The sequence below is a fragment of the Chaetomium strumarium genome, assembly GCF_033439665.1.
Source record: "Chaetomium strumarium strain CBS 333.67 chromosome Unknown B0T15scaffold_4, whole genome shotgun sequence".
Lineage (NCBI taxonomy): Eukaryota > Fungi > Ascomycota > Sordariomycetes > Sordariales > Chaetomiaceae > Chaetomium > Chaetomium strumarium.
In genome coordinates, this window is record NW_026944432.1 from 2,921,112 (window position 1) to 2,942,408 (window position 21,297).

The following is a 21,297-nucleotide window of genomic DNA, read 5'->3' on the forward strand; positions in this document are numbered from 1 at the left end:
CCGTCTCGCCGGCGCAGCAGCCGCGTAGCAGTTCTTAGCATGCTTAGGCTGGCCCGATCAACTGGTCGCGCAGGGGTGCTCGGCTTTGCCGGACAGCCCCCGCGTAACCAGGCCGGGGCGGACGAGAAGACGATGTGCGGATGGTTCGCGAGTTGGTGACTTTTGATAATTGAGCCGACTGACCATTAAAGAATGCATTCTCGACCTGCAAAGGAGCAATTTTCTCTTGCATTTCAATCTGTGACGAATGAAAGGCTGATGGCTAAAGATCGAAGAAGAGAGTCGGTTGCCCGCGCGATGGCGTGGAATGTGGGAATGCGAAGGGTTGGAGTCACTGGTCAGGGCCGAAGGCCCAAGGCGGAAGGCAGCTATCGCGGAAAGAACATTACGTCATTCGGTATTTACACGTAGGCAGAACTTCAGTATTCACACTACCTAAGGTGCCAGGTTGGCAGCTACTTCAACGAGACAATGTAGGTGCGCGCCGGGCGGACTCCTGCGTTGGCTGCATTAAGTCCGCGTGCTCTGCGCGCGGTGGGAATGGGATCTGCCACGACAACGCCGCCGGCGGACAGCGCTGTTACCGTTGTGCCTTAGGGCATACGTATGTGGACGTGTACGTGATCCCACGCTCTTGGAGATCATTGCGGTACTGACGATTGAGTTCTTTTTAGCCCAGAGTTCCTCCTGCCCTATACATGTAAACTCGTCGCTCTGAAGAGTGGCGAGGAGATCCCCTGCGACCCGTAAGTAAGTATCCCTCGCCCCCGAGCTCGATCGCTCAGCGCTCAGAGAGCCCTATCGCTAACCGCTCGCTCTATGCAATACAGGTTAATAGCGATGCGGTCGAAAACCTCCTGAAGATCCATGGTCTGTATAACCAGTATGACCGGCACGGCAACACCAAGGAAGGAAATTTTCTGGAGACGCTCCCGTTGCCCGCGCCTCCTGCTCCCGCGGGGGCTCCCGACGTCGCCGCTCCTGCGGCTGCGCAGGAAGCTGTGGTGGGCGCCGCTGGAGGAGATCTCGGGGCTCTGCCCCACTATTCTCTTCCGGGAGCCTCCCTTTCGAGGGAGGCTTATGTCTCTCGCGCAACTGGTTATCTGACTTTCGGGGTTGGTGATCTGGCCCGCGCCCTGGCGCGGAGGGATTAGGGATTGCGGGTGGCTGTGCTGGGTGGTTGCGCTGTGCTGGGTGGCTATTTCTAGTTTTTAAGGGCGCTAATGTGCGTCGCTTGGCGAGAGGATCTTAGGACGAGAAGGCATTTTTAGTCTTGGGGGAATACGTTGCTGAGAAGCCTTCGCATGGAGTTATGGTCCCCTACCGGAGATCCCTCCCTTAGTTTCTGCTCATAAGAATCAATCTAGTAAGGAAGAACCAGAGGTGTAGCGGACACTGTGTGGTCCGGATTGTCCGACTAAGAAGGATGAAGGAGAAGGAGGTTTGGAGGTTTGGACCTCCGACTAGACTAAATACCCGGTGCCCCACATATAGCGGAAAAGCCCTTGTCTTGGCTATCTGACTAAAAGTAGATAATGAAGGAAAAGGAGGTTCGGAGGTTAGGACCTCCGACCGATCCCACAGAGTTCCTGCGCAGTTGAGGCGGCTGAGGAAACGATACGATTATCTCCAAATCTTTGTCGACGAAGACGTGTTGGACAGTCCTACCCGACTGTTATTAACCACCCTAGTTCCCTAAGCTCTCTACTGATAGCGCGTCGCTGAAACGTACAGTCCGTCGTGCCCGATCAGAGCTGCGGGAAGGGGGTGAGTCGTAGAGGAACGCAGCAAGAACTAGGGCCGCGCCACCGACGAGGAACTGGCGAGGTGAGAGCTTGGTCTGGAGCCATAGCACTGGGGCCAGGGCTCTGAGAGCCAAGATGCCGGTCCTAAGCAGCAGCTCCGTCAGCGTAATAGGTTCTAGCGATGCTTCAGGTTCGCCGTCCATTCTGCCATCTCCCAACGACTCGCCATTGATAAAAGATGCGAAGAGATCGACACCCTCATACGCCGGCTATCGACGTCGAAGATAAGCCTATTTCGTTACTATTGTCCTGCTGGCCTCTCGAGCTGCTAGTATTGTGGCTCCGACGCGGCCTTTTTGTTCTTCATGTGTTCCTTTCTCATAAAGCAGTATATGTAAGAGCGTGGTCAAGGGGGCGCTTGCAATTCGTCTAATGACACCCCAAGGCCCCACACTTTTGGAAATATGAAAACCACCGCATCGAGATAGTTATCGCGTGCAACCCGAGGCGAGCAACCGATTAGAAAAGGTATAGCTATCGTATCGCCTAGGTTCTGAAGCAACATCGGTCCCTAAACAGCCATGACTTACTTCTTTCACATTCATTGACGGCCCAATCCAAGCGGGCCAAGCTCCCTGCGTGATGACTTCGCATGTGTCCGTTGCGAAATCAGCGTTGACAAAGCATGACAGGGATGTTTCTAACGTTATCTTTGATTACCTCGGTCGCACCATCTCCGCACTCTAATCCTCGCTCCGTACTTATTGACGACCACATGAGATTGCGGATGCGGGCTGCGGAGGATAGGAAGCCTCCGGACAGCAGCCCAAAGCTGGCCCTACAAAAGCACTTCCACACACTGTAACTTATTATTACAGTATTGTGTATCTCGCGATCTCGTCAATCTCCTGGTCTTAAGGCTGCTTCACCCCCGTCAGTGATGTGCGATGCTGCTGATCCGGAACGAAAGCAAACACGATCAAGAGTTGCATTTCGACTCCACCTCACCGCTGTCTGCACCCCCGGACCGCTGACAGTCAGCATGGGCCGTGAGTTGGAATTGCGACCTGACATGGTGCGGGGGACAGAGGGTTGCAAGCCACCTGGCAGAGATCGACATTCTTCCTCCACTGCTGGTGCAAACATCTGCTGCGTTATGCAACTCGAGCTCGAACTGCGCAACTGCGTGTCGTGCAGTTCCCAAGTCTGTAATTCACCGTAGGAATGGAGGTGGTAACCGATTATGAGAGACTATTGCAAAAGTCCGAGTCTCAGAGACAAGACATTCAAGTTTCTAAAGTTGGCCGTTTCGCAATCGTGCATAATATCACCCAATGAAATGACACAGGGGCAGCCCAGCCGTTAGTGCAAGTCGGCTGTTGATAGTCTCGCCGCCAGACTGCCGACAGAGGAAGGGGTGACCAAACCCCCGTGCCTGCCCTGCTAGGCCCATCCCTACTACCTGCATAAGCGGAGTCCGAATGCCTAACGCTAGTCCCAAATGGGACAAGTGCCAAGGGTGTTACCGATGATCTTTTCCTGAAGCAAGCATGGAGGGCCTCGCCCAAGTCTGCAGCATTTACGGTACCATCGGTAGCACTCCTCATCTCAGGTCATCACTCAGCAAGGACCTACAGCAGGAACAACATGGACGATGAGTGGATCACGCCAGAGGCTTGTCAGATTGGGAGCATTGGTTCCGCAAGGCATTCTGCGTCCGTCTTTCCTGCCTTACTCATCACCTCTCGGCTCCTCCATCACGACGCGTCGAGGGCACTTTCGCTTTTTCCTTGATCGCCAATCCAGAGTCTTCACTCCTTAGACTCTAGGAGCAGGGCGTTCATTGACAGAGCAGAACCCGCATTACCATTCGTTTTAAGACGGTTGGGTCAAGACGCACCGACTCCAGGCATTCACCGAATCGCACTCGAGATCTGACGCCGCTGGGTTGCCATGTCACCCTGACCATTCGCTTGACACAATCTGCAAGCAAGATGCGCCTTCCGCCGCGGGGGGCCCTGAAAGAAAGGGTCCTTGGAAAGCGGCTCTTGGGGAGCATAATAGACACGGTCGGTAACGTTGTCGGGACCACAGTCGACACAATCACCGACCTCTCATGCAAAGCACTGCCCAACGCACCGGGCTGTTCGAACCCACAACCCGCTCCTGCTCCCTCCCCTTCTCCGGCCCCGGCTCCGGCTCCTGTTCCTTCCCTGGATCCCGTCGCACCAACGCCGTCCCCGCCTGCTCCGACGCCAACGCCGGTGAATAACCCTCCAGCACAGCAGCCCCCGGCACAGCAGCCTCCGCAGCCGACCAGCGGAGCGGACAACCCGAGCCCGCCTGCCGCTCAACAACCCCCACCTGCGGCGGACCCGGGGTCCAGCGGCTCGGGAGGCTCTGGAGGCTCGGGATCGTCAGGCTCCGGCTCGTCAAACACCGGGTCCTCTAACGCCGGGTCCTCTAACACCGGCTCTTCGAACCAAGGTTCGTCCAACACGGGCTCCGGGTCCTCGAGCTCCGATGCGGGGACTTCAGGATCCACCCCTGGAACCTCTGGCTCGTCTGGCTCAAGTTCGGGTTCCACGACGGACTCGGGCTCAGGGTCCGGCGGCAATGGCAACGGGGCGGAGGCCGTGACGGCAGCCAATAGCATGGTTCAGGCTTCTGGTAGCGCTACGACAGATGGCAGTGGAAACGGGAGTGGTTCTGGAAGCGGGAGCGGCGGCTCACAGGGTGGTGGGGATGCGTCGTCCAGTGCACAAGCACAGGGTAACGGCGGGTCGCAATCGTCATCGGGGGCTGGGTCCAACTCTGGCGTATCTGATGGTGCGGATGATACGGTCGTGACGGTGATAAAGGGGACGTCGAATGGTCCGACTACCGAGACTGGATCGGCGGCCGGAATTCCAAGCTCAGCCTCGTCCACCAGCAGCGGCTTTTCCGCACCTGACTTTGACGGGCTAGGGGGTGGTTCGGGAGCCTCGTCTTCGGGTAGCGGTTCGAGCAGCAGCAGCAGCAGTACTGTTAGAGCCGGAGAGTCCTCGACAGGCGAGGGAAACAGTGGGGGTAGCGGGTCTGGAAGCGGCACCTCGAACGGGGAGTCACAGTCGAATTCTCTACCGGCGATCATTGGCGGTGTTGTTGGTAAGTTCACACCGTACAACCTTTGCCCCACCGTTGCCGCTGACGAGATCCTCCCAGCTGCCTTGGTCATTCTCTTCCTGCTCCTCGCTCTACTGCTCTACAAGTACCGACGCACGCGTCGCGTCCAGTCCTTCTTGACCAGGTTCACCCCTTTTAAGATCGCGCCATACACCGATCTCGAGAGGAAACGGTCATCCATGGGCGCGGGCCTTCTCTTTACGGACGGCAGTCACGGAGACGCGCTGATGAATGAAAAGCGAAGCACTCTCGGCTACGGCACGATCTTGCCCGCGCCAGTGACACATCCCGACCCGACTGCTGCCCGCCCAGAGAGGGCCGACGCCCCTCCACTCATTGATACCACCATACCCTCCAGACGACCCGGAAGCCCTGCCAGTCCCTTCGACATATCTCCCCTGTCTGCAGACTTCCCGCAGAGCCCGCCCCCAACGGTACCTCGCCGCTCGAGCCAGGACTCCCTTGGCGGGATTAGCGTTGCTAGTAGCGGAGTATTCTCACCTTCTCTCCTTTCGTGGCCCATGCCGCCGTCCACGGCACCGAGCGTCGGGACCTCCCCGCCTCAGACATCCCATGACAATATGCCGGAGCTGGCGGCTCGCTGGAGGCCTATGACACCGACTAAGGCCTCGGCGCCACCTAAACCGCCAACGAGTCCGGTGAGCCCGTCGAGCTGGAAGAAGCCGGCGAACTGGGAGTGAAATGAGAACGGCGAGGGCTTTCCTTTTACCGGGCTGGTCTCCGATCAAGTGGCATTGTGTGCACCCGAACAGCCGAGCGGCGGCAGGCATCCGGGAGTTCTAATTTTCATGACATGAGCATGAGGTGTGTCGGGCATGATGTGTGCGATGGCCTCATGTACATACATACTAGCACATGACTGTGCGTTTTCTCCTCTTATATTTTGTGTGTGTGTGTGTGTGTGTGTCTGTCTGTGCAGCAGCCTTCAACTAGGCCTGCCCAGTCAATTTTCGTTCTCTTTTACTTTCCATTTCCTTTCTGGCCGGAGGACGATGGGGGACTTTGGTGAGAAGCTCGCAACTACGTGTTCTCGTGGTCCATGTCCCCTGGCCTCCCAATCTTTAGAGACATAGGCGCTAATCAGCTAATTCTTCCTGTACATAACATATATTGTATCATACCGCTTTGTTTTGTCTCCCAAACGGTTTTGAAGCAGTCGCACATGCCATTAGGTGCTGAGTCCTCCTGGATACGACCTCAAGTCTAGTCCAATCCGGAGCCATGGCATACATACTTCACACTCAACTTCGGAACCATAAGGTAGTCTTCAACAAATATTCCTACCTACGTGATTCCCCCACATCCCCAAGCCTTAACAGTCGATTCCGAACACTGCTCTAGGAAAGCGAGACGCAGAACCCCGAGGGTCCTAGACTTACGCCGTGAATGCCAACTTACGGTCTACCTCAGGCCAGCTCCATCTGCATATCCCTCTGCGTGCCCTCCATGGGCATATGATTCTGTCCGCCAATCCCCTCACCGCACTCGGGACATCTCGCCATCTGCATTGGCATCCCACATTCAGTAATTACGAACTGTGATCACACACTTTCTGTTAGCCACCTGACAACCACATCTCTGTCCGGCAGTACTTTCTCCACACAAATCGGCATAGGGGCACAAGAAAGAAAGAAAAGAGTGAATTATTGCGGGTCACAAATGAGATGGAACCGGAACTCACAGGATGTCCATTCCGACATTTGTACCAATGCCCGGAATGCGTCGCGATGCCCCCGGGCCCAGACACCATGGCCGCCTTGATGGCCGCAATCTCGGCGGGGGTCACCTCTTCGTACCGCGCGCTCTCAAATAGTCGCATCGTCTCCTCCACTTCACTACGGTAGTCTACCCCGCCGGGGAACCTATCGCACAGGGCCAGGGCGTCGGTGAGGAGGTGACGGGCGGTTTCGGTGCGGTCTTCTTCCTTTTGGTTCTTTTCTTTGTCCTGGGAAGCTATTGTCCCGCTAGCTAACACGGCGCGGCGGTACCAGCCATCGAGCTGGGCGATGCGTGCGTAGCCCAGGCAAGTTGGCACGACAAGGCGGTGAAGCTTGGCCTCGGAGGCTTTGGCGATGAGGTCCTCACATTGATGAAGGAAACGGGCGCTCAGCTTGTCGATCTGCCCGCCGAGGAGGGCGGACAGGGCCAGATCGTCGGCACGCTTAGATGAGACAAGAGTGAAAGCGTCGCGCAGGATGGCCTCTTGAATGCGGAGCTGCAGACGTTGAGCGCCGAGGGTAATTTGCTGGTCGTAGACAGGCTGTGGAGGGGCCGGGCTGACCTTCACCGGGCTTTCGCTGGGCTGCAAGAGGCTCAATTTATGTAGCTTCTGCTCTAACCCCGAGGTGGCCCGCTCGCGTTCAAGCCTCTGGAAGGTCTGGACGGCATCACAGAGCTTCTTCGTTGGTTGATGCTCTGCCTCCATGGCTCGCCGCAGCTTAGCTGCCCCTTTCACCAAATTGGTGGCAGCCTTGTACCGGTCCGACTTTACCTTTTCGGCATCCCTAGAGTCGGCAAGCCCTGTCTCTACGTCCGTTGCCCGTTTCTCAAGTTCGTCCAACCTGTGGCGGCCACTGACCAGGAAACGCTTGGAGGTTTCGTCCAGGATGGCCTTGTTAACGACCCGGTTGAACCGTTTCGTAGCAAACGGACGGATGGGTACTCTGCAGTCTGGACAGGCCGGGACAGCGGCGAATTCTCCGGCGACTTCCCGCAGACCATTGTAGTTGCCGAGGTTGTCTGTCGTGTAAACACTGCTCATTCCGATCAGACCGTCCAGTGTCTCTCCCGTGAAGAAGTGACCGCAGCCAAGCACAGCAATGGGCGTCTGGTCTAGGTCGATCTCGCCGTATGTCTTGAACTCCATGAGATCCACCCGCGTGTCCTTTCGATTGCTACACGCCTGGCACAGTTCCTGCGGGCAGTCTTCCCCGCAGAAGCTGGGACATTGGTGTCCGCACTGTAGCCTTTTGGTGCAGCGTTCATCACAGGGGAGTCGATCGCAAGGCGCTGCGCATGGCAACGAGCATGAGCCCTTGTGCTCGCAGGACCAAGTACACTTCTCAATGCATGGAGCACAGGGCATCTGGCAAGCTTGGTGGCAACGAGAGTGTGAACATCGGACCTATGGGGTGTCAGCATTGCTATGCACTACTGCGGGCTATCGTGGCATAGGAAGTTCCGGGCATCCCACGACTTACCTCACAGTTCTGCGTGCAGGTTCCGCAAGGCTGTCCATCGTGGCATATTCTCGGACAGCGGTGATTGCATGTACCATACGGCCGGCCACAGATCTTGCTGCACTGTTGGTGGCCAAAACTAACCGTCCCATTGTCACCAAGCCTTCGGCACCGTCCGCATGGGCCGGGGCACTCGTGACCGCACTCCAGCAGCTCTGTGCATTCTGTTGGGCAGCAGAACCCTTCCGATGTGACATCTCTGAAGCAAGGAACCGTTACGGTGTGTCCGCAGCCCGGCACCTCCCTTTCGACAAGCTTGGAGCACTTGATGGATGGCAAATCAAGCGTCCTGTGGCAAGCTACGTTGTCTTGGGTGTGGCCGCAGGGCAGCTTCACGCCGCTGACATTCACATTGCATGGTCCGCATTGCTGGCCACAAAGCTTTGGACATGGGTGTTGACAGGTTGATCGGAGCCGAGGGCAAGGTTGCAGGCAATTGAAAGCGTCGTGAAGCTGTTGAGAGTGGCATGGCGCCGGGCATCGGTGGCCGCATGGCTCGAGACGCTGGTCGCAGATCAGAGCGCAACCTCCTTCCGGGCTTTTGATAGCAAAATCCCCGGGCTCGGAGCAGAAAATTGGGGTGTCCGGATGCCGGGGGCAGCACAAAGCAATGGACGTGCCAACAGCATCCATCTCAGCCAGTTGCCGCTGAACATCCGCCCACATCGGAACGTGCTGATATGTTCCCGCGTTTCCAATGAGATACATGCCGTGCTGCGCCCTGCTGAGCAGGACGTTGATGCGGTTCTCGGTGCGCAGAAAGCCGACTTTGCAGTTGTTGTTACTCCGGACGAGAGACACGACGATGACTTTGGCCTCTTCCCCTTGGAAGTTGTCAACAGTTGCCAGACGGATCGCCTGCGACAACTGCTTCTTTTCGATCGCCTTCCTCGGTGCAACTGTGTTCTTTTCGCCGTCCTCGTCACTCCCTTCCTGCTGGATCTCGAATCCTTCCTCCAACAGCGTCTCGCGGTCGCGATCGCTCAGGACCACCTCAAATTCCTTGTCCAGTACGGCCCGGAGTTGCTGAAGTTGGCCGGTATACGGCGTCAGAAGCGCAATGTCCGCGCTGCTGTAATTGCCTTGTCGGACGAGATGGCGAATCAGGGCGGCAGCCATCGCCACTTCCCAGGGGTTACTGTGCGACTTAACCCGGGCGCCGTCGTCCTTGGAGTCCTCCGGGTGGCTGTGATCGAGCCAGAAGAGGTTGACACGCATCCCGACAACGGATGGAAGGTTTCTGGCGCTGTCATGGTCCTCAAGCTTGGGATACACACTCCTGATAAGCTTGGAGATCTCAGGTCGCATGCGCCGTTGGACGTTGAGTTGCGCAACCGGCAAGGGCGGCAATCCCGGCTCCCCCACGGCTCGGCGCTCGAACTGGCTGCGATCAAGTTGGTACGCTCGCCCAGCTGATGTCTCGAGGCTAAAATGAAGATAATTCTGGATCTGCGGCCGAAGCTGTCTGTGGTCACCGATCTGGATGAAGTGCTCAACTCCGGGCATGAGCGCAGAGATCAGGTCCGGCTCTTTCACCTCGGCTGCTTCTTCGCAAATGATGACTTTGGCTCCAAGACGTCGTAGCATCTTGATATTTCGAGCCAGCCCTGTCGTTGTCACTCCCACAACATCGGCCTGTAAGAGCGTCCGACGGCTCACGTCGTCGTGGACGTCACTGATCTGTTCTCGGTAGCGTTTGGCCTGGTCAAGCAGCTCGAAAACGCTGTCGCTCTGTTCTTGGATCAACTGCTCCACCCAGGCCTTGGCCAGCACCCCACGCTCGTGTTGTGTAAGTGAGTAAATGTCGTGTTCGGCACGCACCGTAAGCTCAGTGATGTCGACTGAGACTCCCGCATGATCCCTTTCCCACAAACCCAGAGTCAACTTTCTTCCCAGCCACGTCTTCAGTGGATCGCTCCTGACCGTGACAAATTCCTTCTTGTCCTGTGTCTCAAGCTGACGCGCAATTTGTGCGTGATGCTTCATCAAGAAGAGCCGCATGTGATTCCAGGCCAGTCGATCCTTGCGGGCATGGTGAAGAGGCTTCAAGCGGTGTCCAACGCTCAGGATACACTTCTCGAGCTCTGAATAGCTCTGGCCAAGGATCCGGCTTTCGACCGCCGTCTTTGCCTCGTGCCTGCTCACTACCCGCAAGTTCTTGCCGTCTAGTTCCGTTGCGCGGCTCTGGCCTCCGATCCGAATGATCTTCTCGATGCCCACATCCAGGAGATGTTTCAGAAACTGATCCAAGGCATGGTTCGTGTAACAGCTGCGTATGCATTTGTCAGATAGGCGCTGGTAAGTGAAGAGGCTATCTCCGACGGACGCAACTTACATCACGACGATTGGACCAAGGTTTGCCTGGGCCTTGTGATCCAGCAGAACTCTGACCAGCTGTACGCCCACGTACGACTTTCCAGTCCCCGGTGGGCCTTGTATGAGAGCATACTCCCGCGTCAAGGCCGCAATCAAGCTTTCGGACTGACCGCGGTCGAGGCCTGTGGCAGCCTTAAGAGCCTCGAGGCTGATGCTCTCCGCAGGATTGGCCGGGTCAAGATCGAGCTTTGCGTATCCCTCGCGAGTGATTGATTCCAGACAGAATCTGAAGCCCGGCCGCCGCGCATAAGCCGGTGGCGCCACCTTCGTAGGTTCTTGTCCGGGGCTGGAGTCTGTCGTGGGGAGAATGTAGCGTCGAAAGGCCAGGTATCCATCGCGCATCATACGCTGCAGGTTTTCAAGAATGGGAACAAAGGTCTCGGGGAGTAGACCGGGGAGCTCAAGCAGCAGCCCTTTCCGCTTCTCGACAAATAGTCGACTGAGTGTTGCTAAATTTTGCTGGTTTTCAGACGCCAGCTTTACCGTGACGGTGGGCGTCGGGGTCACCAGAGTGCTTGCAACCTTCCCTTCTGGGACATCTCCGGTATTCTTCTTGCTAACCACAAACAGCAAGAACGACTGTTCGTTCTTTCCCGGTGTGACCAAACAGACAAGACCACCGGGCTCGAGTCGAGAGGACCAATCCCACCATCGCCGCCGTTCATCCAGGGAGTTCTTGCGCAGTTGAGGCGGCTGGGAAAACGATACGATTATCTCCAAATCTTTGTCGACGAAGACGTGTTGGACGGTCGCATTCGAGTAGCAGTTGGCTCTAATGTTGGCGCTAATGAACCTGCTCGAGGATGCAACATCGGTCTGTGCTAACACAGAGGCGATTGCCTCTTTGAGAGGTCCAAAGATGTCGTGCCGCAACAGGCGAAAGGCCGAGTCAAGGTGCCGTCGGACAGGATCGTCATGGAAATGTGGTTGAGTGAGGTCGGTCACGGGCAGGTACTCGGAGAGCTCGCTCGTCACCTCTCCGAAAGTTGGGAAGATTTGAATCCTGGTGACATCCGCAAAGTCGTTGTCATGCTTACCCCCAGGAATTACAACTTGCAGGGGGAAGGTCGAGTGTATGGGGCTTGCGTTTTTGGTGATGCTGGTTTCGGCTAGCTCGTGCTGTGCTAAGCGGTCTCGCGCGCCATCTACCATCCTCCGAATCATGTCAATCCGTATGGTGGCGGTGTCAAGGTCTGAAGCGCCTGCAGCCACCCTGAATTGCGCTGTCTTGTCTTGCAGTGCGTCCAACAGCTCGGGTAAGTCGTCATTAAGCAGGCACTTCCGCTCCCTCCGGAGTAGCTCGTACAGTGACGACGTGATAAGGGAGAGCAGGCTGCTTGGCTCCTGCGAATCCTGCGACAACCGCCGGTTCAGGTTCCCAAGGAAGGTAATGCTCTGGTCACCGCTTCCGCCGGCGATCATGCGGTAGATCGTTCCCACAAAGCTGTCAATGGACAAGCAGCGGAGCAACGAGGGATGTGTGATCGTGCGCAGAAAAGCTCGGGCGACGTCGAGGCACTCTCCATCGTCTTCAAGCGTAGTGCACAGGCGGATGGTCTTATGGATGAGGAAAAGACCACCAACGCCGTCGTCGTCCGCAAGGTCTCGGGCAACGGATTGCTGTGACTCTCCGTTGCCGCTGGCGTCCAGGATCTTGGTTGCAAGGGTCCAGATCTCGGTGCACATGGCGGCGGAGAGACGGACCATAGACCCGCTATGTCGGCGGACTTGGCGTCTGAAGTTGACATAGTTCTCCTTGGCTTGCATCGCCTCGTCCGGTATACCAGGGCCGGACGAGGACGCTTCATCATGGGGCATGTCTCGAATATCATGAGAGAATCTGCATGACGCGCCGTATGTGCACCGTTCGACGAGGAAGTGGGGGCAGACGCGTCCCGCTTGCGAAGTTGAACCTCCTCGAGATGGCCCAGATCTTCCCCCTCGAGACCGCCAGGGTCGTCCTCCGCCCGCACCTCGCCTGCCTCCCCGTCCGTTCGGAGCCATTGATCCGTTGGTGTTGGGTAGAGGAGTGTATGGTAAAAGTCTGGAATCCAGTCCTCTGCAAGGCCGCACCTGGATAGGAGAGGGTGGCCACGGTAGCTTTTGCTAAACAGTAGAGGTAGGTCGAAAATCGAAATTCGTGAGAGTGTGAAGGTAAAAACGTGAGAGGATGGAGAAAGGCTTTACACGTTGCCATACGCAAGTGCGAACAAAGCTCGAGAGTTGAGACAACAAAAGTAAAGGGGAAAGAGGACGGGATGTGTCAGTCTTGCTTTAGGCAGCAAACGGAAGTGCGCCTCGATGCCGGCTCCTTCAGATGAAAGGCTGCATGCGTGTATGCCTCAGGCTGTACGCCTCCCAACTGCTCGTGCCCGAAGGTTACCTCAGTCTTGCTAGGTATCAACACTCTTTCAACCTGGAACATTGGAACATGGTGGGGCACGCTGTTGGCCTCATGGCAGTAGAACACATGCAAATGGACGTGTGAAGCATGGGGACCAATCATCAATGGTGCGGAAAGCAACGTCGTTAAGACAAACGGACATCGTGGTCGCTTGCTTTAAGAACTACTGGAGGGTTTACTAGTGCAAGCGAAGACTTAGCCATGGCAATAACGGGCATGCCGTTGTCTTACTACGCTATTAGCATCTGCTTTTTCACGTCCTCTTTGTTCGTAGCTAGGGACGGCGATCCCTTCACAGCCCGGATCCAGGCGTGCCAAGATGGAAGAGCAACGGCATCGTGCAGGGAAACGTCATCACGCCTGTTTGCAAGTTGCTCGCGTTATCACTGGAGAGCATCAGCAGGTGTTTGAACAGCCGGCCTTCAGAATCGCGGGACTTTGAGTAGCGGGAGCCTTGGAGACTCGGTGAGTGTAAATCATCGCTTGACAGGTAGATGGTCAGACAAGTCGCGAGACTCAGAGGCCTTGACCAGAGAATTTGAGTGTGCCTTGGCCACTGATTACCGGCCAGTTGGTAACGATACTCGTACTGTATAGTAAGTACTTCTCAAATAACCTCTCTCCAATACCTGGGAGTGTGATGTTTCCATATATTTCCTCTCTTCACTTTGGCTCTTCACGATTCAGGCCCTCAAGCAGGACTACCTTAGCTACTCCCTAACTTCACACTTCCCTCTTCGCCTTCCGATCCCGATGCAGCCCCTTGTCCACTGCGCTCTTCCGCACCCAGATTTCACCAATCGGACACCCTTCCTTCTCGATACAGACCCAGTCCCCGATACCATACTTCTCCGGCGCCTTCCTCACTCCCCTCCCCCCACCGCCAATAATCAGGTTCCCCGGCCGGTAATTCTCGTCGACCCGCAGCCGGCGGATTACGCTGCCGTGGACGCGGGCGTTCTCGGGTATGTCGCGCACCTCGCCGCAGGGCAGCGGCCAGCGGATGGGCTTCCAGGTCCCGTCTTCCTGGAGGTCCATTCTCCGGAAGGGGAGGTACCTGTGTGCGATTTGTCAGTTGGAAGCCTTGCAGAATGCAGGAAGGGGCACTCACTCCATCATCTTCCAGGCAGTGACGGATGACCAGCTCAGCCCGCCGCCGAATTCGAGCGAGTCATGGATGAGCGCCACGTGGGCTTTGTGCATCATCTCTCTGAAAGTAGGTGGGCGAGACGGTGCCGGGTCCTGGGAGGAGCTACTGGCATTGGAAGGGTTGCCGGAGCCGGATTTCTGAAAGAGCTTTGGCGTGCTGGCGCTAGGGCTCCGGACCATGATGTTTGGGACTGGGGGCGGTTCGGCGCCATTCCCGGCCTCGCCGGCTCGGTTTGGCGGTGCTGGATCGCCGGATTCTTGATTCCCGTTCCCGGATGCCATGCACGGCTCATCTTCGAGGACCTCGACGCAGCCCATCTCGCGGAGCTTGTCCGGGTCAAAGTGCAACCCGGCCTTCATGGCCTCGTGGATCATCCACACCAAGGGCACATGGCTTGCGGATTTCGACTCCGGAAGCATCTCCCACCCCCCTCCAATATCGGCGTGTCCCCCAGCAAACCAAACCTCGTCGATGTCCTGGTCGGTCTCATCCTCCGAGTCGGCTACGGAGTCGACCTCGTGGTCCTCGTCATGCGGATGGGGCGCCACGGATATTTCGGATTTGGCATCGTGATGCAGGCTATCCTGGTCCGCCATGGCCGTGCGGCGGGATCGCGCCGAGTGCGAGCGGGCGCGGTACGGGGCCGGGCGGTCCGGGACATCCAACCTTGCTTGCCGGCCACGGTTCTTGCCAGGATGTAGCTTCTCGCTTACTTCGTGCAGCTTGTTGTGTCCTGGGCCATGTTCCTTCGCCTTCCGGCAGCGGTCGCTCTGGTAGATCAGATCCTGTCTGAACTTGGCGCGCCGCTCGTCGATACTGACGGCGTGGCGAATGACCTTCGCCGACGTCCGCGCAGTGTAGGGGAACTTGCTCCGTTCCATCCACGCCGTCTCGAACCGGGGCACACTGTTGACCGTGTCGAAGAGGCCCAGGAAGCGGATGCGGCGGACGGGCCGCGAGAAGGTCTCCCGGAAGCCCTTCATGAACTCGTACATCTCCTTCGTCTTCTTGATCCCTTCGGGTGTCTTGTTGCCCTGGCGGCTCTGCCAGTTGGAGAACGCCTTCCAGGCAAACACGACCATCTCTTCGTTGCCGTGGGAGAGGAGGCCGACATAGTCCAGCATTTCTGCCAGGAAACGAGCAATGTACGCGCCGCGGGAGAAGCCGAAGATGTAAATCTCATCGCCCGGATTGTAGAAGCGCATCAGGAAACGATAACCGCCGACGACATGTTGGTCGAACGAGGATCCGACCGCCGAATCCTTAGCCTTCATGTACCAGGACTTGATTTTGGCGACGGTGCCGGTGTGGCTGAGGCTGTTTGAAACAACATATGTGCCGATTCCAGCTGCGAACTGTCAGGATCGCAGCGCAGATAGAGCAAAGTGTCACAAACCTACGTTGGTAATAGTGGTCTAACGCGACGGCAGTTAGTAACTAGTTGGCTAAGCTGGGTTGGTAGATGTATGCTAAGACAAGGTGGGACATACACTGATCGCTTGCTGTTCTGTCCAGCATGCGGAAGATCTTCAAGATGTTACTGTCGCTGTCATCGCCATGGAACTTGTTGCCTGTCCCATCGAAACACAGGACAATCTTTCGAGGCTTCCGGTAAGATGAAGACGGCCGGGGGTGGTTGTCTGGGCCTGTGGGCGTAACCGGACGAGATGGTACGTGGTTTGAGAAGAAGTCCTCGTGAGAGCCAAGGTGCAAGCCCGCACCTTGGCTGGCCACTCGACTGTGGCCGTCATGCTCTCCAGGTTTGAGATGGGAGTTGTCCATTGTTTACACGGCTGGGTTTTCACAAACGCGATTCCAATAGCTGGACTCAAGGAAATCCCATCCTACGAAGCCTAGTTAGATCGGATACCTCCACACACTAGTAAATACCCAACCCGTGCCAACCTTCCTGTATCAGAGCCGAGACCCCGCTCATGATTCTTCCAGCCTCTTGCGCATGCCTCATGCATTTTCCTCGAAAGGCGCCGATCCTCCCGCCCCAACGGGAAGACGGAACCTTTGCGGCATTAGGATCGGCCACTGAACAAGACGCTGAGGCTCGGCCGCCCTATCAGGAAGATGGACGCAAAGCACGTCCTCCGATAGTCTGCATTAGTTTCGTCGATGCGCGCCCGTCTGGCCCGCAGCTTCGCCGACCACTCTGGCGGCCAGACGTGGACGAACCTATCAAGAGAGCTAGGGCTGGGTCCCCGGCCTTCAGCTACGATGCAGACTGCAAGGGCAACCAAAAGGGAAACTCTCAGGCCCACTTCCAAGGTTACAGCGGGATCTGCGTCTGCACCAATGCCCATTGCCAGCAGGCCAATTGTTGGGTTCGTAAGCAGCCAGGTCGGTTATTGTCATGGCTTTGATTGCATTTCATGCCTGTGCACCAGGCTAGCGCCGTGATCTCCAAGAATAGGTACATCGTTGCTAGATCTCAGAGACTTCTTGTCAGATCTAGGTTGACGAGCGAGTGGATGGCTCACCAAGTGCCTTGAGCTTGAGGGTGACCCCGAATCCCGGCCCGCACCCGTGGTTCCACGGTTCTTCAGCCGCATGGTGCCATTGGCCCAATGAAGATAACCAAGATTTTGCCGGACCCACTGATCGACGAATAGTCTTTTTTGCTCAGATCGTCGCCCCGGCGATCAGGGTTTGCGTTGTCACCTTACACAGAGAGCCATTGGTCCAGGGACGGGGAACCCGTCAATGATCACCCAGCTCCAGCTCCGCGCCGCGGCATCCACAACGCCGTCCACTTTTGGACGCGCATCAACTGTTACAGGGCTTGGGGATTCCATTGGATCCTGGCGTAGCTGAGTTGCGTAAGATGCAGAATGGCTGCGGCGGGATGGCCTCGGCATGCCGGCGGGCCTGTTTCTAGGACTCTGCGGGCCCTGCCTGTTATGAAAGTCGTCTCGGGGCCGCGCTGCGTTTCTTTGACCCGTTTTCCACTCTCATACTGCAGTAACTCTCTCACTCTGAGTCCAACGGGAGAGTACTCTGAAGGGCTTCGGTGATTCATATACCGAAGAATTCCAGCAATGGCCTCAAACGGCGGGAAGACCAATGGTACGTCCGGTGTGACGAGGAGCATCGACCGGGTGGGCTCGCCAGCCTCAACCGAGACCGGCGAGAAGCTTGCCAGCAAGGCGAAGCCTAAGCCCTCGCCACGCAAGATCAAGTCGACAAACCCCGACAGGCAGGGCGTCGCGAACGCCTTCGAGCAGTATGGCCAGGTATTGCATGCGAGGGTCAAGCCGTTGCCCAACCAGTTGATGGCCAACGGAATGACCTTCTACGAGACCAGGCGATGGGGAAAGCTCAAGGACGACATAATGACACTGCGGTCGACTGGTATGTGATGGAGGCAACCAGATGTTGGAGAGAAGAAGAGCTGACACGTTGCCCAGACTGGAAGACCCTGAAGAAGATGGTCATGGCCAAGATCAAGGGCGAGACCTTGACGGACGACAAGACGATGATCATGGAGCGAGTGATCCAGCTCGTCTCCAACTTGCCTAGCGACTCCAAATTACGGGTCGAGCTGACCAACAAGTTCCTGGGAGAGCTCTGGTACTCGCTGGAGCACCCGCCTTCGATCTACGTCGGCGAGAAGTTCGAGTACCGGCAGGCTGATGGGTCATATAATGTCAGTCGCTGGCATCTCAGTTGATGGAGGACTGACTGACGGTGTTACAGAACATAATGTTCCCTCAGCTTGGCGCAGCCGGGACTTACTACGCCCGCTCCGTGAATGCCAACGTTCTTCGGCCAGGCGCTTTGCCCGACCCTGGTCTGATCTACGATTCGGTCATGAAGCGCACCGAGTACAAGCAGCACCCGAACAATGTCTCCAGTATCCTGTGGTACTGGGCAAGCATCATCATCCACGGTAGGTTCACCACGCCTACTGGGACACATTTGTGCCAGAAAAAGCCTAACGAGAGCCCGCAGACCTCTTCTGGACAGATTACCGCGACATGAACAGATCCAAGACGTCCTCTTACCTTGACCTGTCCCCACTGTACGGCAGCAACCAAGAAATGCAGAATACGATCCGGACGTTCAAGGATGGCAAGCTGAAGGCGGACTGCTTTGCGGATGCTCGCCTCCTGGGAATGCCCCCGGGGGTTGGCGTTCTCCTTATCATGTTCAACCGCGTCCACAACTACGTCTGCGACAATCTGATTGCCATCAACGAGGATGGCAAGTTCACGCCGCCCTCTCCTGCGCTGGAGGGGGAGAAGGCCGAGGCTGCTTGGAAGAAGTACGATAACGACCTGTTCCAGACTGCTCGTCTGATCACGTCCGGCTTGTACATCAACATCACACTTCTGGACTACGTCCGCAATATTGTCAATGTGAGTACCGCGTCCCCGTACGCCTCAACTCCCTGCTGACGAGAATATACCCCTAGCTCAACCGCGTTGACACTACCTGGACGCTCGATCCGCGGTCAGCCACTGGCGTAGACGTCGGTACGAGCAAGGGCGCAGAGCGCGGTACTGGCAATGTCGTATCGGCCGAGTTCAACCTCTGTTACCGCTGGCACAGCTGCATCTCGGAGAAGGACGACAAGTGGATTCAGGAGTTTTACTACGAGATGTTCGGAAAGCCGGGCTCTGACCTTACGGTTGAGGACCTGGTGAGGGGGTTCACCAAGTTCGAGCACATGATGCCCAAGGATCCGATTGACCGGCCATTCCACAAATTCAAGAGGGGGCCCAATGGTAAGCTGAGCGACGATGATCTTGTGGAGTGCATCACGGCTGCTGTCGACGACCCTGCCGGCTCCTTCGGCGCGAGGAACGTGCCTGTGTCGATGCGCGCCATTGAGATCCTGGGCATCATCCAAGGCCGCAAGTGGAATGTTGCTGGCCTGAACGAATTCAGGAAGCACTTCGGTCTCAAGCCCTACGAGTCGTTCGAGGACATCAACTCGGACCCTGGAGTTGCCGATGCTCTTCGCCGTCTGTACGATCATCCGGACTTTGTGGAGCTCTACCCTGGCCTGGTTGCCGAGGAGCATAAGAAGCCGATGGTGCCTGGTGTGGGTATTGCTCCGACATACACCATCTCCCGCGTCGTCCTGTCGGATGCCGTTTGTCTTGTCAGAGGCGACCGCCACTACACCACCGACTACAGCCCGCGCAACCTCACCAACTGGGGCTACAACGATGTTCAGTACGACCTGAACGTCAACCATGGTTGCGTGTTCTACAAGCTGTTTATCCGGGCGTTCCCACACCACTTCAAGTACAACTCGGTGTACGCGCACTATCCGATGGTGACCACTTCGGAGACCAAGAAGATCTTGAAAGACCTCAAGCGCGACAATCTCTTTGACTTTAGCCGTCCCACTCGGATCTCCCCGGCCGTCGAGGTCAACTCATTCGTGGGTGCTCAGCGCGTATTTGCCAATCCGGAGAAATACAAGGGTATCTGGCATGAGGGTCTCGGAGTCCTTGCCGGCCAAGGCAGCCCTAACGGCCCGAGTGATGCAGTGGCCACCGAGAGCCGCCGGCGTGAGGTCAGCTTGGCCACGGTCGACTTTGAGTCCCACGTCAAGGGGTTCTACAGGCAGGTCACTGAGCAGCTGCTCAGCGAGCAGAGCTACCACCTCGCTGGCCACCGGTTGGTGGATCTCGCCCGTGATGTAGCGAACATTGTGCCGACTCGATTCGTGTCCCGCGTCTTCGGCCTCCCTCTTCGGAGCAAGGAGAACAGCAAGGGCATCTACAATGAGCACGAACTCTATGCCGTGCTCTCGACGGTCGCGACTGCTGCCTTCACCAGCCCCGACCCGGTGAAGAAGTTCCCCCTGGTCGAGGCAGCTAAGACGGTTGCAGGCCAGCTCGCCTCTCTGGTGGAGCGCACGGTCAAGAGCCCCAAGGCAAAGAACGACCCACTGAGTGCGTACGGAGCGCAGGTGATCAAGGGCTTGTCCAAGGCTGGACTGAAGACCGAAGACATCACTTGGAACCATGTGCTGGCAACCTGCGCCGCCATGGTCTCGTACCAGGCTAAGCTGGTGAGTTTGCTTGGCCCAAGAGGCTGGATTCTTCCTTACTGACAGGATACCACAGTTTGTCGAAGCGGTCGACTTTTATCTCTCGCCAAAGGGAGCAGCCCACCTCGAAGCAATCCAGCGTCTTTCCGCGCAGCAACCGTCCGAGCAAACAGACGCTCTGTTGCTTGGCTACGCCCTGGAAGGAATTCGCCTCTCGGGTTCAAGCAGGCTGTACTTCCAAGCCACCGCAGCCGACTCCATCCCTGCCGAAGACGGCAACACCATCTCAGTCCAGCCGGGCGACTCCATCTGCGTCGTCTCTGTAAGCTTCACCTCATCTTTCCTTGTGCTATTAACAAAGGAGTCGTCTACTAATCTCGGTAACTCACGCCTCCAGACCCCTTCTGACGAAACCGTCGTCGACCCGTCCCGTCCCCGCGAAAGCTACATCCACTTCGCCGCGTGCCCGAGCTCTTCCTTCCTCGGCGCAGGGCGCGAGATCAGCGAGATCGCCCTCACCGAGATGTTCCGCGCGCTGTTCAAACACAAGAATGTCCGACGCGCACCCGGGCCGCAGGGTGAGCTGAAGAAGTTGGTGGGTGTCAGAGCCGATGGAGAGGTTGAGTATATGCGGGAGGACTGGGGTGCGAAGGGAGCGTGGCCTGTTACGATGAAGGTTGCTTGGGATGAGGAGTGAGGCTTCCTTATCGTCGGGGTGTCAGGGTCGCGTGTGAGAAGGAAGTTGGAGTTTGCTTGATGGATAATACCAGATGGCGCATCGATGATCGAGTCCGTCTGTGGGAGGGACGTAATAACTTGAGTACGGTAAGGTTCTGCGAATGGATACCAAGGGTCAGTATGCCAATTTCTAGTCCGATTTATGTTTGTGTTCTGAGAAGAGAGATTATACCTACCTTAACCTGATACTAGTTGTGTATGTCTGCCGTTCTGTCACAGCTTTGACCAGGGACAACCCGTGCGGGCCTCCCAGCCTGACCTTATCAGTTCAGGGTGACGGAAGACTGCCACATCCTACCACAGTCACTAATTAAGCGCGCAAGCCTATCTTCCATTTCCACCACCAAACGTTTGGCAAGGTTCTCAAAAAGCAATTCAGCCTGGAATTTGAAGCCTGAGTCAATATGGATCAAAAAGATCGTAAAAGAACAAAAGACAAATAA

The 21,297-nt window shown here is 56.8% G+C and overlaps 4 protein-coding genes across 4 annotated transcripts; 2 read left to right on the forward strand and 2 right to left on the reverse strand.

Annotated features, from left to right (window-relative positions):
* Positions 1 to 3,739: 3,739 nt before the first annotated feature.
* On the forward strand, positions 3,740 to 5,611 carry B0T15DRAFT_494068 (uncharacterized protein; the record flags this gene model as incomplete). Its single annotated transcript, XM_062866991.1, has 2 exons — positions 3,740 to 4,892; positions 4,950 to 5,611. 2 exons carry the CDS (start codon positions 3,740 to 3,742, stop codon positions 5,609 to 5,611), a joined length of 1,815 nt encoding a protein of 604 aa, XP_062721717.1.
* A 583-nt stretch (positions 5,612 to 6,194) lies between these two features.
* Positions 6,195 to 12,550, reverse strand: B0T15DRAFT_435259 (uncharacterized protein; the record flags this gene model as incomplete). The annotated part of the gene is made up of 4 exons (XM_062865812.1): positions 6,195 to 6,466; positions 6,613 to 8,055; positions 8,132 to 10,439; positions 10,506 to 12,550. The coding sequence occupies 4 exons, from the start codon at positions 12,548 to 12,550 to the stop codon at positions 6,338 to 6,340; spliced, it is 5,925 nt and encodes a 1,974-aa protein (XP_062721718.1). The 3' UTR covers positions 6,195 to 6,337.
* Positions 12,551 to 13,462: 912 nt separating this feature from the next.
* On the reverse strand, positions 13,463 to 15,973 carry B0T15DRAFT_533895 (uncharacterized protein). The gene is made up of 4 exons (XM_062869392.1): positions 15,591 to 15,973; positions 15,501 to 15,515; positions 14,062 to 15,448; positions 13,463 to 14,007 (listed from the first exon to the last, which is right to left on the reverse strand). Exons 1-4 carry the CDS (start codon positions 15,880 to 15,882, stop codon positions 13,674 to 13,676), a joined length of 2,028 nt encoding a protein of 675 aa, XP_062721719.1. The 5' UTR covers positions 15,883 to 15,973; the 3' UTR covers positions 13,463 to 13,673.
* A 765-nt stretch (positions 15,974 to 16,738) lies between these two features.
* B0T15DRAFT_435265 (heme peroxidase) lies at positions 16,739 to 21,271 on the forward strand. The gene is made up of 7 exons (XM_062865813.1): positions 16,739 to 17,460; positions 17,517 to 17,755; positions 17,806 to 17,998; positions 18,061 to 18,467; positions 18,524 to 20,137; positions 20,193 to 20,438; positions 20,514 to 21,271. Exons 1-7 carry the CDS (start codon positions 17,148 to 17,150, stop codon positions 20,811 to 20,813), a joined length of 3,312 nt encoding a protein of 1,103 aa, XP_062721720.1. The 5' UTR covers positions 16,739 to 17,147; the 3' UTR covers positions 20,814 to 21,271.
* The last annotated feature ends 26 nt before the right edge of the window (positions 21,272 to 21,297 follow it).